We start from the raw sequence: 22,551 nt of genomic DNA, 5'->3' as shown, positions 1-22,551 counted from the left end.
GAGGAGTGGGTGGCCCCAGTAGACTGCATTAAAAGCAAACCCTTGGCACACAGGCTGCAAGATAAGCCTTCCGTGATATAGTAGATCTTTATATCAAACACCTAAATCCAACAAAAGGCTTCTGATTTTGACCTCCCGCCATCGGGCTCTCAAGCCTGGCAGGACCCGCCCCTCCTATAACTCCGGGGAAGGGGTGTGTTTCAGTCCTTCTTCCTACAGATTCCTGTGGATCCCGGACCGCCATGACAGGCCAGCCCATGGAATGGCGCCAGGAGGAAAACAACCCCATCCTCGAGATGGAACGATCTTCTGAGGATCTCACCAGCCGGGCCTCAACGGAACGCCGCCCTGGGATGAATCATATTGACATTCTTCTTCCTACAGATCCTCACCAACGGATCCCGGCTTCGCCATGACAGGCCAGCCCGTAGGTTGGCACCAGGAGGAAAACAACCCCATCCGGAGGATGGAGCGCATCTCTCTGGAGGATCCGGCCAGCGGCCTCAGCGCCGCGGCAGTCGATCAAGGACCCGGATGATGACCTGGGGAATCAAGCCAGCAACCGCCAGCCAAGCTTCAAGAGCTGCTTTCATGGCAAGGCCACCCCGAGGAGGGCGCTCGAGAACCTCTGTGCCCAGCGTCTGCTTTGCAATCATCACTGCCAACTTCCGGCCACCATCCTTTGCCTGCTCTACTTGCCTCCTGCCAGTGGCAGTCGGCCCGCCCCTGACGAAGCTTGTGACCAGAGCCAGCATCTGGGAAGCGGTTTGCTGTCCGCTGCCAGCGCTTCGTCCGGCCTGCCTGGGCCAGTACCACAGAATTCCGGGGAGCCTGCTGGGCTCCTGCCTGCTCCCCGTTTACCGCAGAAGCCCCTGGAGACTTCCTTTAGCCGAGTCTGCGGAGTCACAATTACAAAGCCCCTTTATGAATGCTTCATCCATCAGAGTACTCTGCATATGGCCTGACTGGGGACCCGTCAGTCCAAACCCTCCCGGCCGGCGCTCTCTCCCTTGTCACCAAGACTGTAAGCCAATCCACAGTCCAATACTTAGCCCGCGTACCGGGCGGTGACAAGGCGAGGAGACCGACCGGGCCCATTCACCGGCTTTCGGCCAATTGGAACTGTCTGCGTAGGCCACGGAGGACATTCCCCGATGTCGCGGGGAAATGTCTTTAACTCCCCAAAGGGGTTTGGATTTCTGGACTTGCGGGGAGAGAACTTTCCAACTACATCCCTGCTCAGCTTTTCTGCGGGACTCTCTGTTGCCTTAGCAGCCTCAACCATGCGTCCTGCCTTCCAGGCTCCACTCCGGGAGCCGGACGCCTTGTCGCCGCCCAGCTCCCTCTGCCCCTCGACCCCTCTTGCCGGGCCGGCAGCGGCTTTTTCGCTCCTCTCGAAGCCAGGAGTTAAGTCATCCCTCAGGCGACTTCCCTAATTAGGAGTCCCGGACTCGCTTCCTTACAGCGCTAAGTACACTCATTGGCCGGCTGGCCTTGTGCCTCACCTAGAGAATCCATCAACTCCACCTCCATTGCTCTGGATGCTCTGGCCTCCGAGCAGCAGGTGAACCGTCAAAGCGATTTTTAGATAATCGTGCATGCTATTGATTATTTGTTGTTGTGCATCACCAAGGTTGTGAGAATGCTTAGCATGATATGGCTGTTGTTTTAATCTTTCTGATAATTTCCCATTTTGATTCATATGAAAGTCACGTAGACACTGCAAGATGTTGGGTAGCTAATCTGAAAGTATGGCGCTTCTTTTGCCCCACTTTGGTGGTCCAGCCCTCTGGGCCAGCTGGCTGCGAGAGGGATAGTTAAGAATGCTATTGTACAGCTCTGCATTGGCTTGATTGTGTGCCTCATCGCCGGATCTTTGTTTCACATTCAATGTATATCTAATATTGCCTGCCTGGCATGTAATGTAAAAACCCCTCGACTTTCCCTTACATTTGCAGAACAAGTTCTAGTATGTTGTGCACAAGCAGCTCGGCAAGCCAGCTTGGCCAAGCCGGCGTGAGGCGAGGCGAAGTCCCGCTTAAATCGCCCCTAACGCAGTTAGAGGCCTCCCTTCTAAATGTAAAAGGAGGAGATGTAGGGGATGAGCTGCTGACCCAGCTTAGCGCTAAGTAAGTAGAGCAAGCTGGCACGCAGGCTCCTGCAGTCTTCTGGTCGCTTACCCGGCTCCCCACTCCTCACCCCTCGATGGAGTCACCCGGGTCGCATGAACCACCTGGCTCACAACCACTTTGAGGCGTCCCAGACAAAGCGGGACAATGAGTCTTGCGCCCCAGGTGAGGATTAGGCTGGCAAGACGCTGATGCTCCTCTCCGCCGCGTAGCAGCCAGGTGAGATCCATGCATCACATGATGATCTCCTCTCAGTCTCCACGGCTTCTCCCACTCTCCCGGATTTCCCCGTTCCATGCTCTTCTACACGCCCCGCTTAGAATCATAATAAAAGGTGCCAGGAACCAGCACGCCGGGAGAGCTAAAGCTTCAAAGGAACACTGGGGATTCACCCGGCGGCTCCTTTGCTGCTGGCGCTCTCCACCAGATGTTATCACCGCGTCTCGTCTCGTTCTTGCGCTGACCTCGCGGCACGACTACACCAATAGCTACTGCTGATAATAATTGATATCCACCTTTCAGCAGTAAGATGGAAATCAATTATTATCAGCAGTCGTTCTTGGGGCTTTGTGGTGGGAAATATGAATCCTTAATCAGAGAAACTGATACCATTGGGCAACGTCAAGCTGACCATGAGATTTGTGCCTGTCTTGTAAAAGATGGTGACGCCCTGTGTTCCAGTGTGTGTAAATAATTTCTGTTCCATTCATATCATACTCCAAATGCTTTTTTCCAGGTATTTTTTCCAGGTTGTCTTCTTACAAATGAAATTCTTGTATTTCAGGGACATCACATTTTCTTTGAACTTAAATTATAACATGTTGTTTGAAAAGTCCATTTTCCCCCAACTAGCAAGGACACTGGAATGGATCCAGTGACTCTATTTTGCTAAGCCTTTCTGTGATGTACAAAGACTTCTTGTCAAAGGAAGACTTTATGGAAAGACATCATTGGATCCTACTGGATGGAAGGGAAACAGTAGGTGGCTCCTACTCCTGTCCTACCACTCCACAGAGAAAAGTTTATTAATTAAAATATATATACCCCCACCTTTCCTTTTGGCTAAAGTTTGAAGCCTTTCTCCAACCTAAGCAACTCTTCCATTGGATGAACTGCCACTGAAGTTGGAGGGAAGATTACAAGGTGGGAGGAAGGTGACGGGAGGATGGTTAGATCTACCCCATTGACTCTAATCCATTGCAACTTTCAGAGCTGTCTGGAATGTGGTTGCATACTGTTATTAGCACCTACTAGGGAGAAGTGATGACAACATTGCTGATGAATAAGAGAAGTTTTCCCTATCCAAAATCTGGCCATGCATTTTCCTGATCCTAGCGACAACCCTTGGCCTCAAAGTCAGATTCACACAAGTGTGAAGAATGACTAGCCCCCTAGTGAAGTCTGGAAGAACTTCTCATCTGTCACGGGCTGACTGTCAAGGACAGACAGAAGACAGTGTGCAACTGATAGATATTTACTTCAGGTTAAACACAGGTCAGAAATGTCTTTTAAGGCACCAGACGAGGCACTGGTTGGAGTTCAATCTGAGAACCAGTAAGCAAGCTCACGAGTCCACCAGGTCGTTACAATCCAAAACACAAGTCCAAAAAGCAGGTCCAGGGGGCAAAGTCCAAGTGTCATTACCAGAAAGCAGGCTTTTCTGAGCAATCCACAGAACCAAAGCAGAGTAGCCATCGAGGTGATGAATGACCTTCTGCAAAAATGCACTGGCTGTGAGCTATCTCTTATCAGCGTGAGGGCAGAAATTCTGGAGGAATGTTGCTTCAGGGAGCTGGTCCTGCTAGTAACTTACAAATGACGAACAGCCAGTCGATCTGATTGTCTACGCTCAGCTAATTCAAGGCGTAACCGTTGGTGACACTGCTCTAAAGGGGTGGACTGTTTGTGTGGGGTGCTGAGGGTGGACTCTGAGAAAGTCCTAACTTCGAGGACCCCACAGAGGACTCTGGATCAACAGCTGGTTCATCCTCTTTTGATGAACAGCTGCTCTCACGCCTCTACTCCTAAAACAGTCCTTCGCTGTCAGTGAGGGGATTTACAAGGGTGTGTGGTAGGCTGCTTTCATCTTCGCTGTCCGATACAGAGGGAGAACCAATCATGACACCATCACTTTAATGGATGACGTCCCCATGCACCAGGTAACTTGACTTTCTTATGAAACTATTGCTGGAATATCTGCTGGAATGGCACCAACAGGACCAGGAAGATTCAAGAACAAAATACTCCATCAAACCCCACCCCCAAATTAAAATAATTAACAGAATTCAGCAGCACATTCTGATATGTTCTCCTCTCTCTCCCAATCCAGTCTATAAATATGTTCTTCAAAATTAGTTTGAAACATTGCTGGTGAGTTTATGAATGGATGTTGATTGCTGATTGAACTGTATTTCTTAATACTACTATGTGTTTTATGTGTCCCTTCCCTCTTCAGGCAGCCTTTGCCCATCTGGCTCTGGCCTTCCGCTGTGACATGTTCACACTGAGGCAGCGAGTGCAGATAGAGGAACGGACTAGAGATGCTGCAGAAGAGAATATTCAACAGGAGCTGGGGGAATGCCAGGTGACGCTGCAGGTCAGTGATGCTGTGGTGGAACAGGCTAGCTGAGCCGCAAGCACTGCTTTGTTCAGCCATCTAGGCTGTCTAGGTGCCCAATGACTACTGAGCTCTGCCCCACAGTGGGCTGCTCTCCCAGCTGACTCAACTCTTAAAGGAGTTTCTCACTTCCTCTGTGGTATACTCCACCCACTGGTCACTCGAGGAATTACCCACTGATAGGGCAAGTACTTCCAGCTTCCCTTCTTGTGTTTCCTTTCTAAGACCAATTACACACAGTGAGGTTCCTGCAACTGGCTGGAGAGTATTTGTTTTGGGGTATGTTTGGCATTATTGCCCACTGCCCTGTTTGCAGTGGGGCAGGCATTACCCATCAGCGCTGCTTTTTGCTTGTGTCCTGGGGGGCATGTTTCACTGGTTTCACTGCATTCTTTAATTTTTGTCTTTCGATTGATATATCAAAAGGTTTTTATTGATATAGCAACATAAAAGGATGGACTATTTTTTAAAAGTCTTGAACAGAGCATGTGTACACTTTGCCTGAACACTGATTGTCTTTTATGGTGAGACAACATGAAATGCCATTTACTAAGCTCCTTAGGTTCACAATCGTCTGTCTCCTGATGTGTTGTAAACCCAAGTGTCAAGACCAGGGGTCGGGAACCCGCGGCTCACGAGCCGCATGCGGCTCTTCCGCCGCTGTTCTGCGGCTCCATGAGCGGAGCCGCCGGCCCCCTCTTCGCCCGCCCTGCTGCTTGCGGGTGTAGGAAGCTCTCAGCACAGCGGCCGAGGGCAGGCCGAGCCGCCGGGACACCGCCGAACCTGCAGGACGTCTGTGAGGAAACAGCTCCGCTGCCCTTGGCGAAGATGGGCTGCAAACGCCCCTCCCGCCTCCTCCACACTCCTCCTGGCCAATTGGCCGTTTCTAGCCCGCCTCCCCTCACCCGAATATACCCGTTCCTTAATTTTCCACACCGCAGCGGCTGACCCCCGGTGGCAGCTGTTGTTCTCCCAGAGGCAGCCATGTTTAGTCCCCACCACCGGGCTCCTGCCCTTGAGGCACACACGTGAAGTTTGGAAACAGCTGTTGGGTTTGGCCCGGCTTCTTCCATCCTCTTCCTCGGAAATGGCCTTTTAGCTTCTTCTTATTTAACACAAAAAAAGGAAAATGCGGGGAGGGAGTGCAGCCTGGGTGTTCAAGCTCCCCCAAAGAGACCGCCTCGCCCGTTCAGAGGGTTCACTGGGGGGGGGGCCTGCGCTTCGCCGATTGCGCTAACGCCAAGCCGCCATAGCCGCTATCGCAAAACCCGTGCGTTGCGCCTTTCCTCCTCTCTCTCCTCCTTCCTCTCTCCCGGGGTAAGTCTCTAATCCTGGCGGTGCTAGCTGGCCCCACCCGGCGCCATCTACACCTTCTTTTCCTTAGCTTCGCATCAGCAGAGCCCGCCACTCCTTCCATAGGGTGGCTTCCCACAACTCCGGCCGCCATTTGCAGCCGGGACGCCAAACTTTTGTCTCTCGATGAAAGAGCCGCTCCAGAAGCGCTGCAGGGCGAATCCCTGCAGCCCAGGCCACAAGAAGCCCGGACGAGGAAAGCGCCATGCAGTTGCTTACACGGGCGCTTCCCTGATCCCTAATAACGACATCTACTACCTGATAATACTAATAATGCCCCAGTCCTAATGGGTACCACCTAATCACTAACCGCCCCGCTTGGAAACGCGTGTAGGAGTCCGTGTGGTACAGAACACCCATTCAGCATTGGAAGCGGGGCGCCAAAGATGGCCGGACTTGTCAAACTATCAGAAGGCGCAAAGAAAGTGAAATTTCAAAATAGCAGGAGAGGGGGGGTTATGTTTTTATTGAATTATTTTTATATAGTATTTTAAATTCTGTTAACAATTGCCTTGGGCGTGAGGGGACGTCTGAAACTGCAACATCTGTCACCCCCCTGGGCTGAAGAGTGAATGCTTTTTTAATCTTCCAAATGTTTTAATAGTGATCACCTTGTGGGGTGCCTTCTATTAGAGTGGAAAGGCAATATAAGAAGATGGAGAGAAAAAACAATTCAGGAATTATTGTTGGGAACTAGCGATGAGAATTGGCTTTTAAAAAGGGTTTTAGCATTTACATTTTGTGTAATTTTGTACTGTTTTTATATGTTTTTACCATATATTGATTATAAGGCAGCCCTCGAGGAGTCCTTTGGGAGACTGGTGGGATATAAATGCAAAGTATAAATAAATAAATGCAAAGTATAGAAGTAAAAGGTAAAAAAACCCCAATATATATAGTGTTATCTTTATTTTAAATGTCAAAAATTATTTGCGGCTCCAAGTGTTTCTTTTTTCCCGTGGAAAACGGGTCCAAATGGCTCTTTGAGTGTCAAAGGTTCCCGACCCCTGGTCAAGACCAATGGGCTTTTCCCAGTGTTGTCTGCAATCTCTGATTGCTTGTGTATAAAGCTACAAGGCTGGAGACGTCCCAGTTTGTTGATAAAATGCAGGGGTAAATTGGGTGTTTGGACTGATAGATTTGTTTTATTATTTGTACATTTTTAGTGTATTGATTTATTTATCTATCAATATGATTATTTAATTTTTTAAAATCTAAAGATATGCAGGAGCCAGGAAGCCATGGGCAATAGAAATGATACAGCAGGACAAGAAGCTGGAAGTAGTCAGCAACAGGAAGGAGGGCAATGGGGAAGCATGCAAGGTAGCACAAGGGAGTATGCGGTGGGTAAAACTAGGCAGGCTGGCTGCAGCCAGAGGGAAGAGGTCCAAGGCAAATCTGTCCCATTCTGGCAGTGAAGCAAAATTAAAATTGTGCTGTAAGTGGATTTGCTTGCTGCACAGAGAGTAGAAAGTGAAAGCAGGGCTAGAGGAAATATGCCTGTACAAGAAATCTTGCCTTGGCAGACATTTGCCCCACCATGCAGCAAGCATCTTATGCATTATTGGCCTAAGGCCCTACCCCATGCCTGTGTCTCTCACTGTTTAGCAACTGGTAATTCAGGGATGGCTTTCCTTGCTTGAGTCCTCCTGGAGAACTAGTGTTCCAGTTACCAGCTGGCCCCCTTTTTGAACTGTACCCTTTTGAATAGTGCATTTGAATGGTAGAGGTCTATGCAGAACAACTATGAACATTTGAAGTAGTGAAGTATTTATTAAAAGGAAAAAGTTCAGTAGCATTCTTGGCACAGCAACAGACTGAGAGGAGAAACAAAAGAAACATAGAAACATGCTATTCCACTATTCCTCACTCTATTCAGGGCCTAGCTGATATTGTCCTAAGACTAGATGTTTAACTTAGGAGCTACAGTTTACTAAAAGCTTCTCATTATCTCAAAGTTTTTGTCCTGGAAGCCGGCCATTTGTCTATTCCACATGGCAATGATGGCCACCAAAATGGAGCCTGGGTGTGAGAGCTCCTTCCTCCAGATGGAATCAGCCAAAATGGACCTGAAAAAATGGAGCCCTCTCCCTGTGCCAAGAATTTAATCTGTTTTGTTTTCCTACTCCCTTGGGGGTCAAATGATCCTTTCCTGAAATGTCCAGGAAGATATAGTCTAGCTTTTAACCCCTAGCCTAAAGCCTCTGTGTCCCTTCTAGGTGTCAGGTGTGAGCTGGCCATTTCTTTGTCCCTTGGTAGGATTACCATTAGCATTCCCAAAGCTTTTAATGGTTGGTGCTTGGGTGATACTTGGGAGCAATTGACTTCCCCTCTCATCCTTATCTTCTACTCCGAGACAGAAAAACTTTACAAGCTAAATGTGGAGAAAGATCAGGCCTTAATCCCAAACAAATTTGTCCACATATTTCTCCACATATGCTATTTGAGTTCTCCAGTTCGTTCTTAAGGGATTATAAAAAATTTCCAAGTAGCCAGCTGGAGCGTCAGGATAAGGCGGATTTCCTCTGTTTCAGGTCTGATGAAGAAATCAAAATAGAGGCTCCAATTATAATGACCCAATTGTTCAATGAACCCAAGAATTTCTCCTTTTTGGATTTATCCCTGCAGAAGCTGGGCCAGGTCTGTCTGGACTCCAAGTGCATGGCTCTGGTTGAACAGTTGAAGGTTTGCATGACTGTCTTAGCAAGTGCGATCGAGCGGGCAACCGTTGCAGCAGAGAAACTAGGAGCAGTCCATCAGGTCAGTGTTCTGGCTTAAAGCTCATGGATGTATGATAGCAGACCTAGGAATTACCTTCAAGACTCCTCTTCTACTATCTGCACAATGTTTGAATGCTGTTGTTATGGGAGAAAATGCTGAGAACAGCAGTTGTTTAAAATCTTGCTCTCAGGTGAGTGCAGGTAAGGTTCAAGGCTGAGCTTTGGAATCAGCTTTCAGCACCACCCAAAAACGTATCTGGTATGAATGCACTTTGCATTTCTCCTTTCTTTTCCTACAAAGAATGACCTCCCCCGGGTTTGTAAAAATTGACCCTAGTCACTGCTGCTCATCTGCTATAAATATATACAGGCACAGAACTCTGAACCTAAATGATGTATACAAACTGTTCTCCATCAAGGGGACTATAATCTGTTTTTTTGATAGGTTTACATGACCAGACCTAATTTGTAGCAAGAAAAGTACAAGAAACAGAGCTGCTTTGGATCTTTGTGGCTGTTTAAAAGGATCCTCCCTACTGTTGTTTTGAGAGCTAACATACCATAGTGGCTAAGACTGAGCTATGAAACAGAATGCCACTTGTTCAAATCTTTATTATTATTATTTTGTGATAACTATTAAGCATCTGACTATTGGCCAATCAGGATTATTGCAAGAGTTTTTACCATTTTAGCAACCTGGGATGTGCTGCATGAGCACAGTTTTCATAATGCAAAAGAGAATTTGAAAACCAGCTCTTGGGTCTCTTCCAAGAAGGCTGTTCAGGGATTTCATGATTGTCTCCCATTGCCCTTACTTCCACAGGAGGCACGCATGAGCTGGGCCACAGAAGTGATGGTGCAGCATGTGGAGAACCTGAAAAGACACCATCAGAGGAAGCATGCAGAGTTGGAGGAGATGAAAAGGCTGATCCAACAGAACTCCCAGAACCGGCAGCTGGCAGAAATCAGGGGTAAAGAAGGCACAGCCTTTGTGTGAAAAGTTGGCTGATGTACGGTCAGAGGCTGCCCTCAAGAGTAAGGGTCACCTGACACTGGGATGAATTCCTAGGAGCAGTTGGGAGATGGTTATATTTGCCTCTTTTTAATATTTTTTGATGTGACACTTTTTTTTTATCTGTCTGGGTCTCTGCACCACATAGCCCTGAGTACATCCAACTGAATTGGCTATTTTCCTGGGAAGATTTTTTTGCCGTGTGTGTGTATAGTATCTCAGGATACACCAGAGGAAAGTCTGCAGTTCATTGGTTTATTTAAGATAAGGATTCACAGTTTTTCCTAAGGATAAAAACTAACATTTTCCTGCTGCCACTCCAACCTATGAACCCAACTATGTATTTGACAACAGTTGCATTACCTGTATTTATTTAATTAATTGCTTTCACCCTGATCTTTCCCTAATAGGGACCTTTTCCACGTACTTGAGTTACTCCTGATTTTCTTGGGAGTCAATCCACAAGCATTGGAACCGATTTGGTCAGGGTTCTTCCATATGTCTGCCCTTCATGTGCATTTTTATAGTCGTGGAGTCAGTTTATTTTCTTCTGTATGTGCCTTAAATAATATTTCCAAGGGAGGGTGTTGTCATTACTGATGTCATTATTGGTAGTGTTAGAGTACCCACCTTTTTTTTAAAAAGGCCCTAAAATGTTGTTATAATGCTGCAGTATTGTACTGATGGTTTAAGCAGGTTCTCTGAATTCCCAGCTTTCTTTTTTTTTTAACATAAGTCTCTATCCTCCTTTCTGAGGCAGATATAAAGAAAAGCATATTCCCTTGAGGGAAGAGGATGGAGACTTACTGGAGACTTACTTTTTAAAAATGAAAGATGGGAATTCAGAGAACCTGCTTAAATGGTTATCATATCATTATTTTATTTAATATTTTAAGACCTTTAAAAAAAAATGAAATCACCCATCTTGGGGGAAGAGGGGTTGGATGACAGTCCAGTCATTAAAAAGTGGGATAGAGGTGGGTTGGAAAAATTTAAAAAAATGGAAACATTACACATTAGGAAAAAGCTGATGTGAAAACGACTACTAGAAAAACATCAGCATAAAACTAGTTTTAAAAAAAAAACTGAGAAAAGGCCCTGGGGGATTAAAAAACCAAAGTAAAAACTAAAGGCACAAAAATATGTGGAGAAATCAGGGAATGAATTGAAGCAGTATGGGGCCAGAACTGATGAAAAAAAGCACATGGGGAAAGCCCCCTGGATCCACAGTGGCTTACAGAACACAATTTAATTAAGCAAAACAAGCAAATAAACAAGAATATTCCAAATTTTGAGATGGTCCTGAATCCATTGATCTAGCTTATTTCAAAGCTTCAAGCTGCAAACAAAGGGACTAAAGCCAAGAGCCTGGTGAACAGAGAAGAAATAAACTCTGTCTACACTTTATTCAACTGCTGCCAGCAAAATGTTTTCCGCCTTGCCTCCCCTGCCAGTGTGATACAGTAGTCAGCAGAGTATTGGTTCTGAATTATGATGACCCAAATGCAAGCCCCCACTCAACGGTTGAGCCAGTTACTCTCTCGACCTATCCTAATTGTATAGTGGTTGTGAGAAGAAAATGAAGTGTGTGTGTTGCGGGGGTGGGGGGTGGGGGCGGGACCATTCATTCTGTCCTGATTTCCCCAGAGGGAGGGTGGGATAAAAATGTAACAAATATCATTGGCAGTACAATCTTTAACATTGTGCGAGGGGGTGTGGCGGGGGTTAAAGCTGGTTCTGTCTGCACGCTGTGGTTGCAAAGAAAAAAGAGCTGGTGTGCATCTGGATTTGTTCCACAATAAGCATGAAGTCCTGTGAAATGTTCTGGGGTCAATCTGGGAGTGGGATGACCTGGTTTTAACATTCAAGTTCAGATTTTGATAGGATCCCGTTAACCCTGAGATATTTCTATCCCAATAAACTATTCATCATTTACTTTCCAAATAATTACATTGAGGGTTAGGTGATGAGATAGATTTCTAAAATAGATTTCTGAACTTGAGATTTGGCTGTAGGAAACAGCATCTGTTCTGGCAGTCGCATTCACATTTTTAAATAGCAGTTATGTTTCTCACCTGTGCATGCATATTTTGATGCTCAGGCATACAGAGGTGTGAAGATGGTGTGCCCATCTCCAAGTGGAGGAACATGCAGCTGTCATGTGATAGCCAAAATTGGTTAAGATACCCTGGCATGTTTCCATTTTGTTATTACTGTTGTTGCATAATAGTTGAATCAGCTTTAGAATCGGGATAAGAAATGCATAGGTAGGGCCCATCTTTGGACACCTGTAGATGTGGGGGACAATAAATTAAAAAATGATTCAGGAGACAGAAATATTTTATTTGTGTGCATTCTAAGGAAAACTGAAAAGCACTGACTTGACCATATCTTTTTGTTTTGTTAAAGCATAATGACATTACAGGTATTGATGATTTGTCTGTTTTCTTAGACAGTGGTGAACAGAGATTGAAACATCTTCCAATACGAACATTTCAACAGGTAAAGGGGGAATGTCTATGCCTTAGTTGTTCTTTAATGCTGGTATTGTAATCCATCAATGGCTTCTTCTGCATGAGAAGTTTATATCATTTCATGTAATCAAATGCCTCATTTTTTCAAAATTTCTGCTTATTTTCCTGAGTTTGGTTTTCAAAATGTGTTCTCTATTTTTCTGTTTTCTCCAAGTTAACTACAATTTTTAAATTCATTTCTGAGCTGGCTTTCAGTGCTCAGTCGAAATTCCCCAAATGTTTTTTGGATTGATTTGGGGAGCAAAAAATTATCTACTGGTTCTTCCCAACCCAGTGCAAACCAGCTGAATCCCACCACTGCTGTAGTGCTTCATTGATATTTCTACAAGAGTTCATGAACATTTCTAGCTGAAGTGCCATCTTGTTATTGAGACAAAGAAACAGCTACTCCTTGACAACAGTTGCAGGGTGCCGTTGGAAACGGCAATGGGAGCTGTGTCTTCTTAGCATTAGGTAAGTGGGGGCCAAGGACCAGCCCCCCACTCCCTCCCAAATTTTCCATTTGGTCCCTCATACATCCCTCCCTTAATAAAAACCCTTTACTATTATTATATGACAAAGGCACATGGGTCTTTTCCATATGCACAGTTTACCACAGATTTTCCCAGTAGTCAGACTTTATGTCTGAGAAACATTTTCTGTGAAATCATTCCATGTACCTCAATTCCCCCCTGTTGTTTTACCCATTGTCTCCCCAGTTGCATTTATTCCATATGCTACTGCTGAAAGTGTATTATTCCTAATGGTGGTGGGATGTCATCCTTGATGCAGAAGAACAACCCTCCCCTTCTTCCTTTTGCTCAGGTGTCCTAGTGTTACTGGGCAGTTACACTGAAGCAGCAAATTTAAAAAAGTCTCAGCCTCCATTTCTATCTTTGAGAATTACCCCCGCCAAAGGAAGCTCCCCTCAAAAAAAACCCCTACTGAAGCAGGCATCATTAATTGAAGGAACAGAAACATGTAGCCCATCCCTGCAAAGAACCACTTTTTTCAACCAAATTAGAGCTGCAGTGATACACAACCATTACTATGGCAGTCCCTTGTTAATTTTCTCCTGCAGAACCAATTTCCCTTGTCAATTTTACTGGCTCCTAACTGTGGACACAGTGTATCTTCACCTTAACATTACATTACTCATTTGGTATGAAATTTTCAAACCTGATACCATCAACCTGCCTTGTGTCTGCACCCTAACATTACATTGGCAATGCAATATGACAAAGATATATATATATATATATATATATATTTAAATCCCTTTGGGCAAAGAGGAGAAAATGGCTGAAGAAAAAGTTGGGTCATGGAGGTATTACCGCTGCTGCTCGGGTAACAGTAAGTGATTTCAGCTCAGGCAACGTAGTGAGGCGCAGGAAGCTGGTGTTCTTCAAAAGCAAAGTATTTTATTCGGAAGTGGTTGCTAAAGCTCAGGCAGGGGAATCGCGCTCTCGTAGTCAAGCGCAAGAACTTTTATACACACAGAACAAAGTGGCAAAAGGGGCAGGTAAGGGGACAGGTCCCTTACCTTACAACAATAAAGAAAACATCAACACATAAAAGAAAAGGTACAATTACAACTTTGTGAATGGGACCATGAGATCTCGCTGTCAGGCGTCTTCCCGCGAGACTTTACGATATTGCTGAAACGGAGAGCGGAGAGTGTCCATTCATAAAACTGGGTGAGGCTGTTAACGCATCCAGGTATCTGGTTATCAGATGGGCTGCTTCCTTGAGCTATGTCCTGAGGCTCCCACACCTCAGTCTCGCAACAAAAGAAAGTTCAAATGGTCCAATGGCAATCTTGGCACGTTCTTCAACGGCTGGGATATCTGAGGTGCCGCCATCAGATTCAATTTGTAATTCCAAAGGGGTCTTTGTTTTTGCTAAAGAGATTTACCGGGTGTTGGCCCAAACTGAATTCCAAGACTAGCTTCCTTGGGTCTTAATATCAGCTGCTACAAGCTATTACTTTTACTAACAGATACAAATATCAACAATAACATTTCCTAATTTAACGAACTTACTATAAAAGAGCATAAGCGAAATATCCTAGCCTAGCATTAACAAACCTGAAATCAACTGAAAAACCTAGCTAAGATATAAGCCTAAACATTGGGCAGACAAATAAATTCAACACTGAGGGGCTTACATTTAAATCCTAAAAGGAATAAAAGCAAGATGGGAAACCATGTAAAACATTGGCACAATCACATATACAAGTCCTTTCCAGGCCTTATGGAGGCTTTTGGACAATACTGGTCTTTTTGCTCTGGTCCTTAACCAGTGTAGTTCAGGCGATAGGCTCAGGAAAATATTTTTCATATTTTCCTGGCGGTAACAGGGGCATGGATAAGCGTTTGTTGGGATGGAGAAAGCTCGTGGGAGGCTGGCTCAGAAACAGATTTTTAAAAAAAGAACATTGTAGTAAAAGTGCTTAGGAAAACAGTGGAGGGAAAATTAAGGGGAAAATGTTACCAAAACCAGAGGAAGAAACATTAGGAATTAAAAGAAAAAAAAGAGTAACATTTGGCAGTGAGGTACAAACAGTCTTTGTTCATATTCCAGGCCCTATTTAAACACAATGATGAGCATGTAACAAACAAGTATCTTACTTGTACAGCCAATGTCACTTTTAAACTGGGTCACCAGCATATAGCATGCACACGCACACATAAATATGGAAAGCTGCCTTATACTTAGTCAGACCATTAGTCTAGCAAGGTCAATATTGTCGCTTTCACCCACACTTACTTTAAACTACGGTCCCTGTAAAAAATTAGTTGGTAACCATGGGTATGGATGCTTGGAGTAGGGGCCATAGAAGGTAAAAGTTAATGTGATATAATAGACTCTGGGAGACCCAAGTTCAAATCCTTCCTCAGCTATAAAGTTCATTGGGTAACTTGGTATTAGTGATTCTCTTTCTCAGACAAAACTACGTCACCAGGTTGCTGTGAGAACAAAATAGAGGATAGGTGGGATTTAAATGCAACTGCATGATAGAGAACCCTAACTGGGACTCTCTTTTGTACCCTAGGGATCAGTTCGTCGGCGAATCAGCATTGCAGTTGTTCCCAAACAGGTGATGGTAAGGGAACATACCTACCTGGTTGCATTACACTGAAGTATAATGACTTTCCATATGCCAATTGATCATATGTGTTTCTCATGCCATACATGTCACAGTTTTGAATGTGTTCACAAATCTTAAATCTACCATAATTTCTTTGTGTTTGCTATGAAGAGTTCTGTTTGTCAGTATGAAGTGTGTATCTTTCTAAATGCCATTGCAGTTCATCTTGGGAAAATTATCCAAATTGAGTTCCTTAATTTCCAGTGAAATATAGTTCCCACTGTGCATCGAGTCAGAGGTTGTCTGAAAAAAAAAAACAGGCTGTGATGATTTGTGGCGTATTTTTTTATATTGTTTTTATTGCTCAATTTCAAAAAGAAATACAAGAGGAGGAAATTTCAAACATACAAGTATAGCTTAGTTAGAGAAAAAAATGATACAATAATTATACTATACATTAAATCAACTCCGTGGGTATTCTCAAGGAGAAAAAATAATTCATGTATATTTATCACATTTGTCATAATTAAGTACCCACCATATCACTTCCCCTCTTCTCCTCCCACTACTCCCTCTCCCTCCTCCTCCCCGGCTTCCACTCCAACTGACTAGCGTACAGCGAGCCGTACTTTATTATTCTCTATAACTACATAATTAAAAAACATCTGCTTTGTTAAAAAACAAAAACAAAACTGTGTCTTAGGAAAAAAGAAACTTCTATATGTTTTAAAAAGGAAAGAAAGGTTTTTTTCCCCCTAAGAAGTACATTTCTAATTTGTTATAATTATAATACTATGTCTTATTTATAATGGATCGATTACAACATTATAAGTAGATGAAACATTTGGGGCGTATTGATGCTATTTATTCCTTTGGCCAGTGTTTCATATTGTACTGCACCACAGTCAAGGCTGACACTGTTAGGGGTCCCAATGGCTACTTTGGATGCAGTGGATGCTGTTTTAATAACTGGGGTATTAAACAGTCATGGTGGTTCCTGTCATCAGAGCTGTATTTATGCATAAACTGAGTAAACTATGGGTTGGGACTTCAGCTTATGAGGGGCCTCTGAATGCAAAAACAAAACAAAACTATGAAGGGTGGTTTTTTTAGTAATGCAATTGGGCCTCTCAAAATTTATGTAAGCCTCAGCATATCTTAATGTATCTTAAACTGTCTATTCTTCTCATCCATGGGCTGAGAAGTCAGAGGGTCTCTACTTCATCATCTTCAGGAATGAAAACAGTGTTATGTAAAAAGTCACAAATGTAATCAGAGAACAAAAGTCCAAGCCCCTTTTTGGCAGGTACACAGATCATGCTTTGTTTCTGCATTCATTGGGAAACATTTTCATGTGATCCCATTTATCTGACTTTGCACTGTGTGGCTTTTCATTAAAGTAGACCATTTCTAGTAATAAGGGCCCATTTCAGCCATCCAGTGAGGTTTTGGAGTAACGGCGATTACTAAAAGTCTTGGCAGTAATGCCAACCACAGAGGATCATCAATCATGAATCATCCCCAGTCTCTAAGATTTTACAAGATGATGCATTTGGAATTTTCTTTCATTACTCAGGTTCTCAAAGTTTGTTCCGTAAAGGCTAGAAGGCTAGAAAAAGTCAAATAAGACTGCTGTGGTTTTTCAGTCCCTATCAGTCCTTGCAAAAATAGTAAATGTTGTGAGAAATACTGCAGTAACTACCTGTTCATGCTCCATTCCTCTTTGTGACAGTTTTTGATTTATTTATTTGTTCAATTTATACCCCACCCTACACCAAAGTCCCAGGGTGGCTTTCATCATGGGATTAAAAGCCCCATTAAAACACAAAACTTTAAAAACCATCATAAAAAGTGTCGGCGCCTGGCAAAAAATCTGCAGGGAGGCTGTTCCACAGCTTGGGGCCTGCCACAGAAAAAGCCCTCCCGCCACACCTTGGCAGCAGAAGGGATCACTAGGAGGGCCTCCCCACTTGACCTCAGTCACGGGCCAGCTCATATGGGCGTAGGCACTCCTTTAGGTAGGTGGGACCCAAGTCATATGTAGGGTTTTTAATATGATTGTCAATACCTTGAATTGGACCTGATAGCGAATAGGGAGCCAGTGCAGTTCTTTCAAGGCCGGAGTTCTATGCAACCAGCCAGGTTGACCCATCAGCAGCCGAGCTAACTCCCAAATCCCACGAGCTAAAACAAAGCTAAAAAAATTAAACACTAACAGTATAACCTCACTACGTCTGCCAAGCCCAGCCACCTGCCCATAAATCCCACTAAGTCCACATTCCCAACTCGGATGGGAAGAAGGAACCTGCCCCCAAAGGGGCCTACAATGGGCAGAGCCCTTATGCCACCACCCTTCGGCCTGCCTTGGGCTGCTGCTGCTGTTGAAGAAATGCCAGGCCCCATCCCGTTGCAGGTGTTCCACATAGGGAGTTGCAGGCCACAGCTCACCCGGTCAGGCTTGCAGTTCTTCCAGTGGCCAATGCAGGCTTCTCTGGCTGGCTGGCAGTATTGCAGGCAGGGCTGATGCATCATCAGGTGGAAGGCAGAGCTTCACAACAGAAGCAAGAGAGAAGACACGAACACAGAGTTCTTTTTGATCACAATCTTCCTCTGGGTTGTTGTTGTTTTGCAGCAGTTTCACATTCCTCCAAGTGAGCGAGGCTCTGAGAGGGAAGCAGTCCAGACAACACCAGTGGCAGAGAAGAACCCAGAAAGGTAGGGGTAGCTTGATGCAAGAAAATAAAGAAACTGTATCTAGCCTTTTCCTCCATTATTGACACTCTTTGTTCACACATGGAATTTTCAGAATCCAGGTGATATTGTTCCCAAAGCATTGCATGTCAGTGTTTTCCTTGATGTCCTTCCATTGCTTTACTAAAAGCTGATTGCTGGTAAGTCATTTAACTTACATGAAACTGCAGTATTATCTTTTCAGGTGTGAACTAGCATAGCACTATGGCCACACCTGGTACAGAGGAGAGGCTGGTGACTTACGTGTTCCTTCATTTCTTTCCCTCCTACTTTTCCACCATTTCTTCTGATGGTCACTCGATGTTTTGTCTCTCTTGGTGCAGCAAAACAGACAAATTGGAGTTCTGTCATCAATCCCTTCAAAGAGCCTTCTTGCATAACTTGCATAAGGCCTTCAAAGAAGCCTAATGCAAGTTAGCTAACGTTTCTTTGCAACCAGTTTCCTGGGCTTTGCTTCTTGCCTCTATTATAGATCTCACTAGGCGCAGGGACGCTTTGCCAGTGCTACTTTGTCCTTCTTGGGTTGTTCTCTCCCATCTCTCATCCATTCCTATGCACATTCTAGCTCTTTAAATGAACCAGATCTCTTTAAATCAGTCGCTTGTTTTGTAAATGTGAGTGGATCAGAGAATGTCCAAGTGACACTGAAAAAAGGCTAGCATTACTATAATGCTAACAGAAAATGTAGTTTCAGAGGGTGTTCTGGTTGTGATCTAGGAACTTCACACAAGTTTCCCCTACGGTTTGGGTGCGGACCTGCACCATTTTTACTCTGAGGCTCCTCACACCTTCCTTTTCTATTTGTTGTCTTTCTGTGTTTTCCCTGTCATTTCTCTGCACTTTTGCAAACCACTTTTGATCTGATTTAAGGAGGTTTAAGGGGAGGCAATGGAAGAGATTCTTAGTTTGTTCTCAAGCTTCACACAAACTTAGATAATCAACTTTCTTGCTCCCCCAGCTTAGTTGCCTTTGCTTTCTCCTGCAGACAATTGCACTGCCTCCAGGAGAATTCTGATGATAGTTACTTTATCCTGCACAAAATATCTTCCAGTCCCTCACACCAGAGTCATCATGGGCCAAACAACATTGAGTTTGGCATGGATGGAAACCACTGCACAGAGGGGTAAGAGGTATCCTGGGGAAAACAAAAAGATTAATTTGCATTCTAAAACACTTTTTAGGAGATGAACCCAAGATACAAGTTTCTCAGCTGCTGTTTCTTGGTTTTACTCTTTACACAGTACATTGACGTTTCCTGCAGCAAACATGTTCAGTATGAGTAAGAGCCACATGTTACTCAATTGGCCACAGCCTGCCCATGAACACAAAGTTTTTAAAAACGCCCTCTGTCATTCACATACTACTTGTTTGCTGAAGGGCATTATGCCTGTGTGCTCACAGAAAGAAGATGGTTGCTGCATGAAATGTGAAACCATGAAGCAAGGCAGTCTCTGCCTCTCTCTGTCTCAGGCCTATCCCCAAACTTGGGGAAATCAGTTGGATCCCACCACCTTTCCCCAAATTGTTCCTCATCGTCTCCTTCTTCCTGAAGCCTCTTTGACCTCTGAAAATGTCAGCAGCTGGGGACAAATCGCCACAGAGGCAGATGTGTCACTTGGTTGGAGAGGCTGCCTTTGATTCCTCTAAAGTACCATCTGGCATCACCAGAGATGGATTCCATACTTAGTTATACCACATGCCTTTTTCCAGGGTTCACTTAGAAATGAGGAATCTCTGCTGCTTTTCTTCCAAGGAAGGAAACAGAATTTCAGAAGAGAAGTACTGTTGGCAAGACTGATAAGGAAGAGTCCATTGCGGAATCAGACAGTGAGGACCTTGGTGAAGAAAATGAGGAATTGGAGCAGAATGCACTCATGTGAGCAAATATTAATATCTCCTTGGGCCACAGTATGAACCCAGTGAACGTGGTATGAGTGAAAAGAATCCTACTCTACTTTTGACACGTAGCATACTTACAATCTAAGTATTTTAAAATAAGGTCACTAGCAGTGTCATCCAAAGCAGAGTTACACCATTACAATGCATTAACAAGGGCCCAACCCTACCTAGGATGGCGCTGTAACTTTGTAAGTCATGGCAGAAGACACTTGTTTGAGAAGAGTAGATGCTGAGAGAGATACTCTCTTTTGACATGGTTGTAGACTCATGACAGCAAGGATGGATTTTTCTAACCTTCTGTAATACACATTCCCGTGAAGGCAAAGAGTTGGGCTGAAATAGAGATCAGCCTTAATTCTTTTTAAATAATACTTCAGTAAGATTTCCAGTGGCCAGAGGATAAAGATTCAATGTTTGTGGCACACAAAATGATACATAATTCAAGATATACACATACATTTTAAATATACACATACATTTTAAATTTATTTTTAATTTTGTTCGAATATCCTTTCTTTTTATTTCCTTTACTATATACATTTGGGGAGGGTTCTACTAATTGTCATGAGAAATCAATTTCAACCTTTAATCCCCACTGTAAAACCAATTGTATCTATCACTCCCTTGCAAAATGTCAGGAGAAAGTATCCCTGGTTTATAAACATTTAAATTTCTCATTTGCATAACAGGTAAAGTGAGACATTTGACAACCCAAGAGTACAAGTGGAAGGCATAAACAGTAACAATGAGCAGAATATTTAGGTGCTTACACAATTTTACTCATTCATGTATACAAATATGCATTCAAACATTCACTGGCTGATGGAGAGGGTCTATTTTTAAAGGGAACTGAAGTGTCCAGTAACAGAGAAGTAAACTTTGTTCTTCTTGTATCTTTCTCATTGCATTCTCATACGTGAAATTATTTTTCTCCCTGCCAGGCTCTGATACTGATATGTGAGCCAAGCTAGGAGGAAAATGCTACAACAAACAAAACATAGTGAATAAAGGCATTTTCATTTTGGATTTTGAGTAGTTGATGTTTGAATGCATATTTGTATAAACCTACACAAATATATAATTATACAGGATGCAGAATCCAGAAGATTTATTTGGACAGTATACACACAGTCTTATAAGGGCTTCAGGCACTGAGGACAAAGCTTATAAATAGTGGAACGGTTTTTTAAATACTTTGGATTTTGGTCTCTGTCCAGATTTCCACATTTTAAGGAAGGCTAGATAACAGATGGCAATAGATGACCATTATCTAATTTATTTTGGCAGGTCCAAAGGATCTAAAATGGAGCTTTGCAGAGCCTGGTTCTCTATGCCCACATACTACTGGATTTTGTTTTGGCTGTTCTTTCTGGGAATTGTTTGCCTTGTCCTGATCCGAATCATAGAGATACAGAAGCAACATCCATTTTCATCCTCTAATTTTTAGGTGCAGGAGGAACAGAATGAACTGTGTTGGAACTTTGCACCGAGTCACAAATGGTTTACATATCAGAAATAAAAATAGGAAAAGGAAGGTATTGTTGTGTTATCAGCCCTTTCCTGGATTGGTGGACTAGCATGAGAAGCTCTGGAGAACCCTACAAATAGCCATGGACAGTATTGAATTTAGAACTCTGTTCTTTGTTTCAACAGAAATCCAATGAATATCTATGGTGAGCCTAAGAGAGTGCTTAAAATTCTGCACAGAGAGATAATCAAGATGTTTCTCCAGTCTTTTGGGTGTTAAATACCCCCCAGTTATTGCAAAATGGCAAGTATGTAGTAATGAAATGCTTGTCCATACTGCAGCTTTACTTGGGTTGTAGGGTTTATGTCTCCTTATCATGTCCTTTGTTAAAAAGGATGTTCTTGAAAATGTAGCTTTATTGTGTATTTTTTGGGTAGGAGTTTGTTGATTTGCTGTCTTCATTGGTGGAACCTTGAAATGCTTTTTAAATCATGCAGAATATTTTATGCAGTTACACATTACTGCTTTGCTGTTGTAATACAGTGAACTGTACAAACTCATGCTGCAGATTCTTCACCAGCACAGGAACTTGAGACAAGTGTAAAAATGGTTACTTTTGTCACTAAGGGTATGATCCATCTACACATGTGGGAATAAATTCACTGAACACAATAAAACAACTCTGAATAAGTATGCATAGGGTCAGTTTATAAAAAGGAAGGAGGAGAAAGGGCTCAACAAAGAAAATCCTTGGGTCCTGGCTGACAGGACCCAACAAGGAAAAATCAATTCCCCAGACTATAAAGTCAAACACATGAAGTTGCTTTACACAGGGTCAGATCAAGTCAGTATTGTCTACTCAGACTGCTGCAGCTCTCCAGGATCTATGGCAGAAGGAATGTTTTCTAGTTACCTGAGATCTTATAAATGGAGAAGTTGGGGCTTGAATTGGGACCCCATGCAAGCAAAACATGATTCCTTGGATTATGACGTGAAGC

At 43.7% G+C, this 22,551-nt stretch overlaps 1 protein-coding gene across 4 annotated transcripts in view; it reads left to right on the top strand.

Moving 5' to 3' along the window:
- The window catches only part of LOC125435375 (inositol 1,4,5-triphosphate receptor associated 2-like), a 28,375-nt gene extending 6,129 nt beyond the window's left edge, over positions 1 to 22,246 (top strand). Inside the window, exons 4-12 of one of the 4 annotated variants that reach the window (XM_048501576.1) lie at positions 4,585 to 4,725; positions 8,728 to 8,859; positions 9,643 to 9,790; positions 12,284 to 12,333; positions 15,400 to 15,450; positions 18,071 to 18,150; positions 19,172 to 19,309; positions 19,940 to 20,062; positions 21,373 to 22,246. In XM_048501576.1, coding sequence (XP_048357533.1) covers positions 4,585 to 4,725; positions 8,728 to 8,859; positions 9,643 to 9,790; positions 12,284 to 12,333; positions 15,400 to 15,450; positions 18,071 to 18,150; positions 19,172 to 19,309; positions 19,940 to 20,062; positions 21,373 to 21,532 — 1,023 coding nt within the window. In that variant the 3' untranslated portion in view covers positions 21,533 to 22,246. Of the gene's footprint in view, positions 1 to 4,584; positions 4,726 to 8,727; positions 8,860 to 9,642; positions 9,791 to 12,283; positions 12,334 to 15,399; positions 15,451 to 18,067; positions 18,151 to 19,171; positions 19,310 to 19,939; positions 20,063 to 21,372 lie in introns of all 4 variants that reach the window. The other 3 variants (XM_048501566.1, XM_048501587.1, XM_048501582.1) reach the window with 3 other exon arrangements.
- The last annotated feature ends 305 nt before the right edge of the window (positions 22,247 to 22,551 follow it).

This window comes from Sphaerodactylus townsendi, linkage group LG01 (assembly GCF_021028975.2).
Source record: "Sphaerodactylus townsendi isolate TG3544 linkage group LG01, MPM_Stown_v2.3, whole genome shotgun sequence".
In the NCBI taxonomy this organism is placed as follows: Eukaryota; Metazoa; Chordata; class Lepidosauria; order Squamata; family Sphaerodactylidae; genus Sphaerodactylus; species Sphaerodactylus townsendi.
The sequence above is the reverse complement of the archived record's forward strand: the minus strand, read 5'-3'. Positions and strand labels throughout refer to the sequence as shown.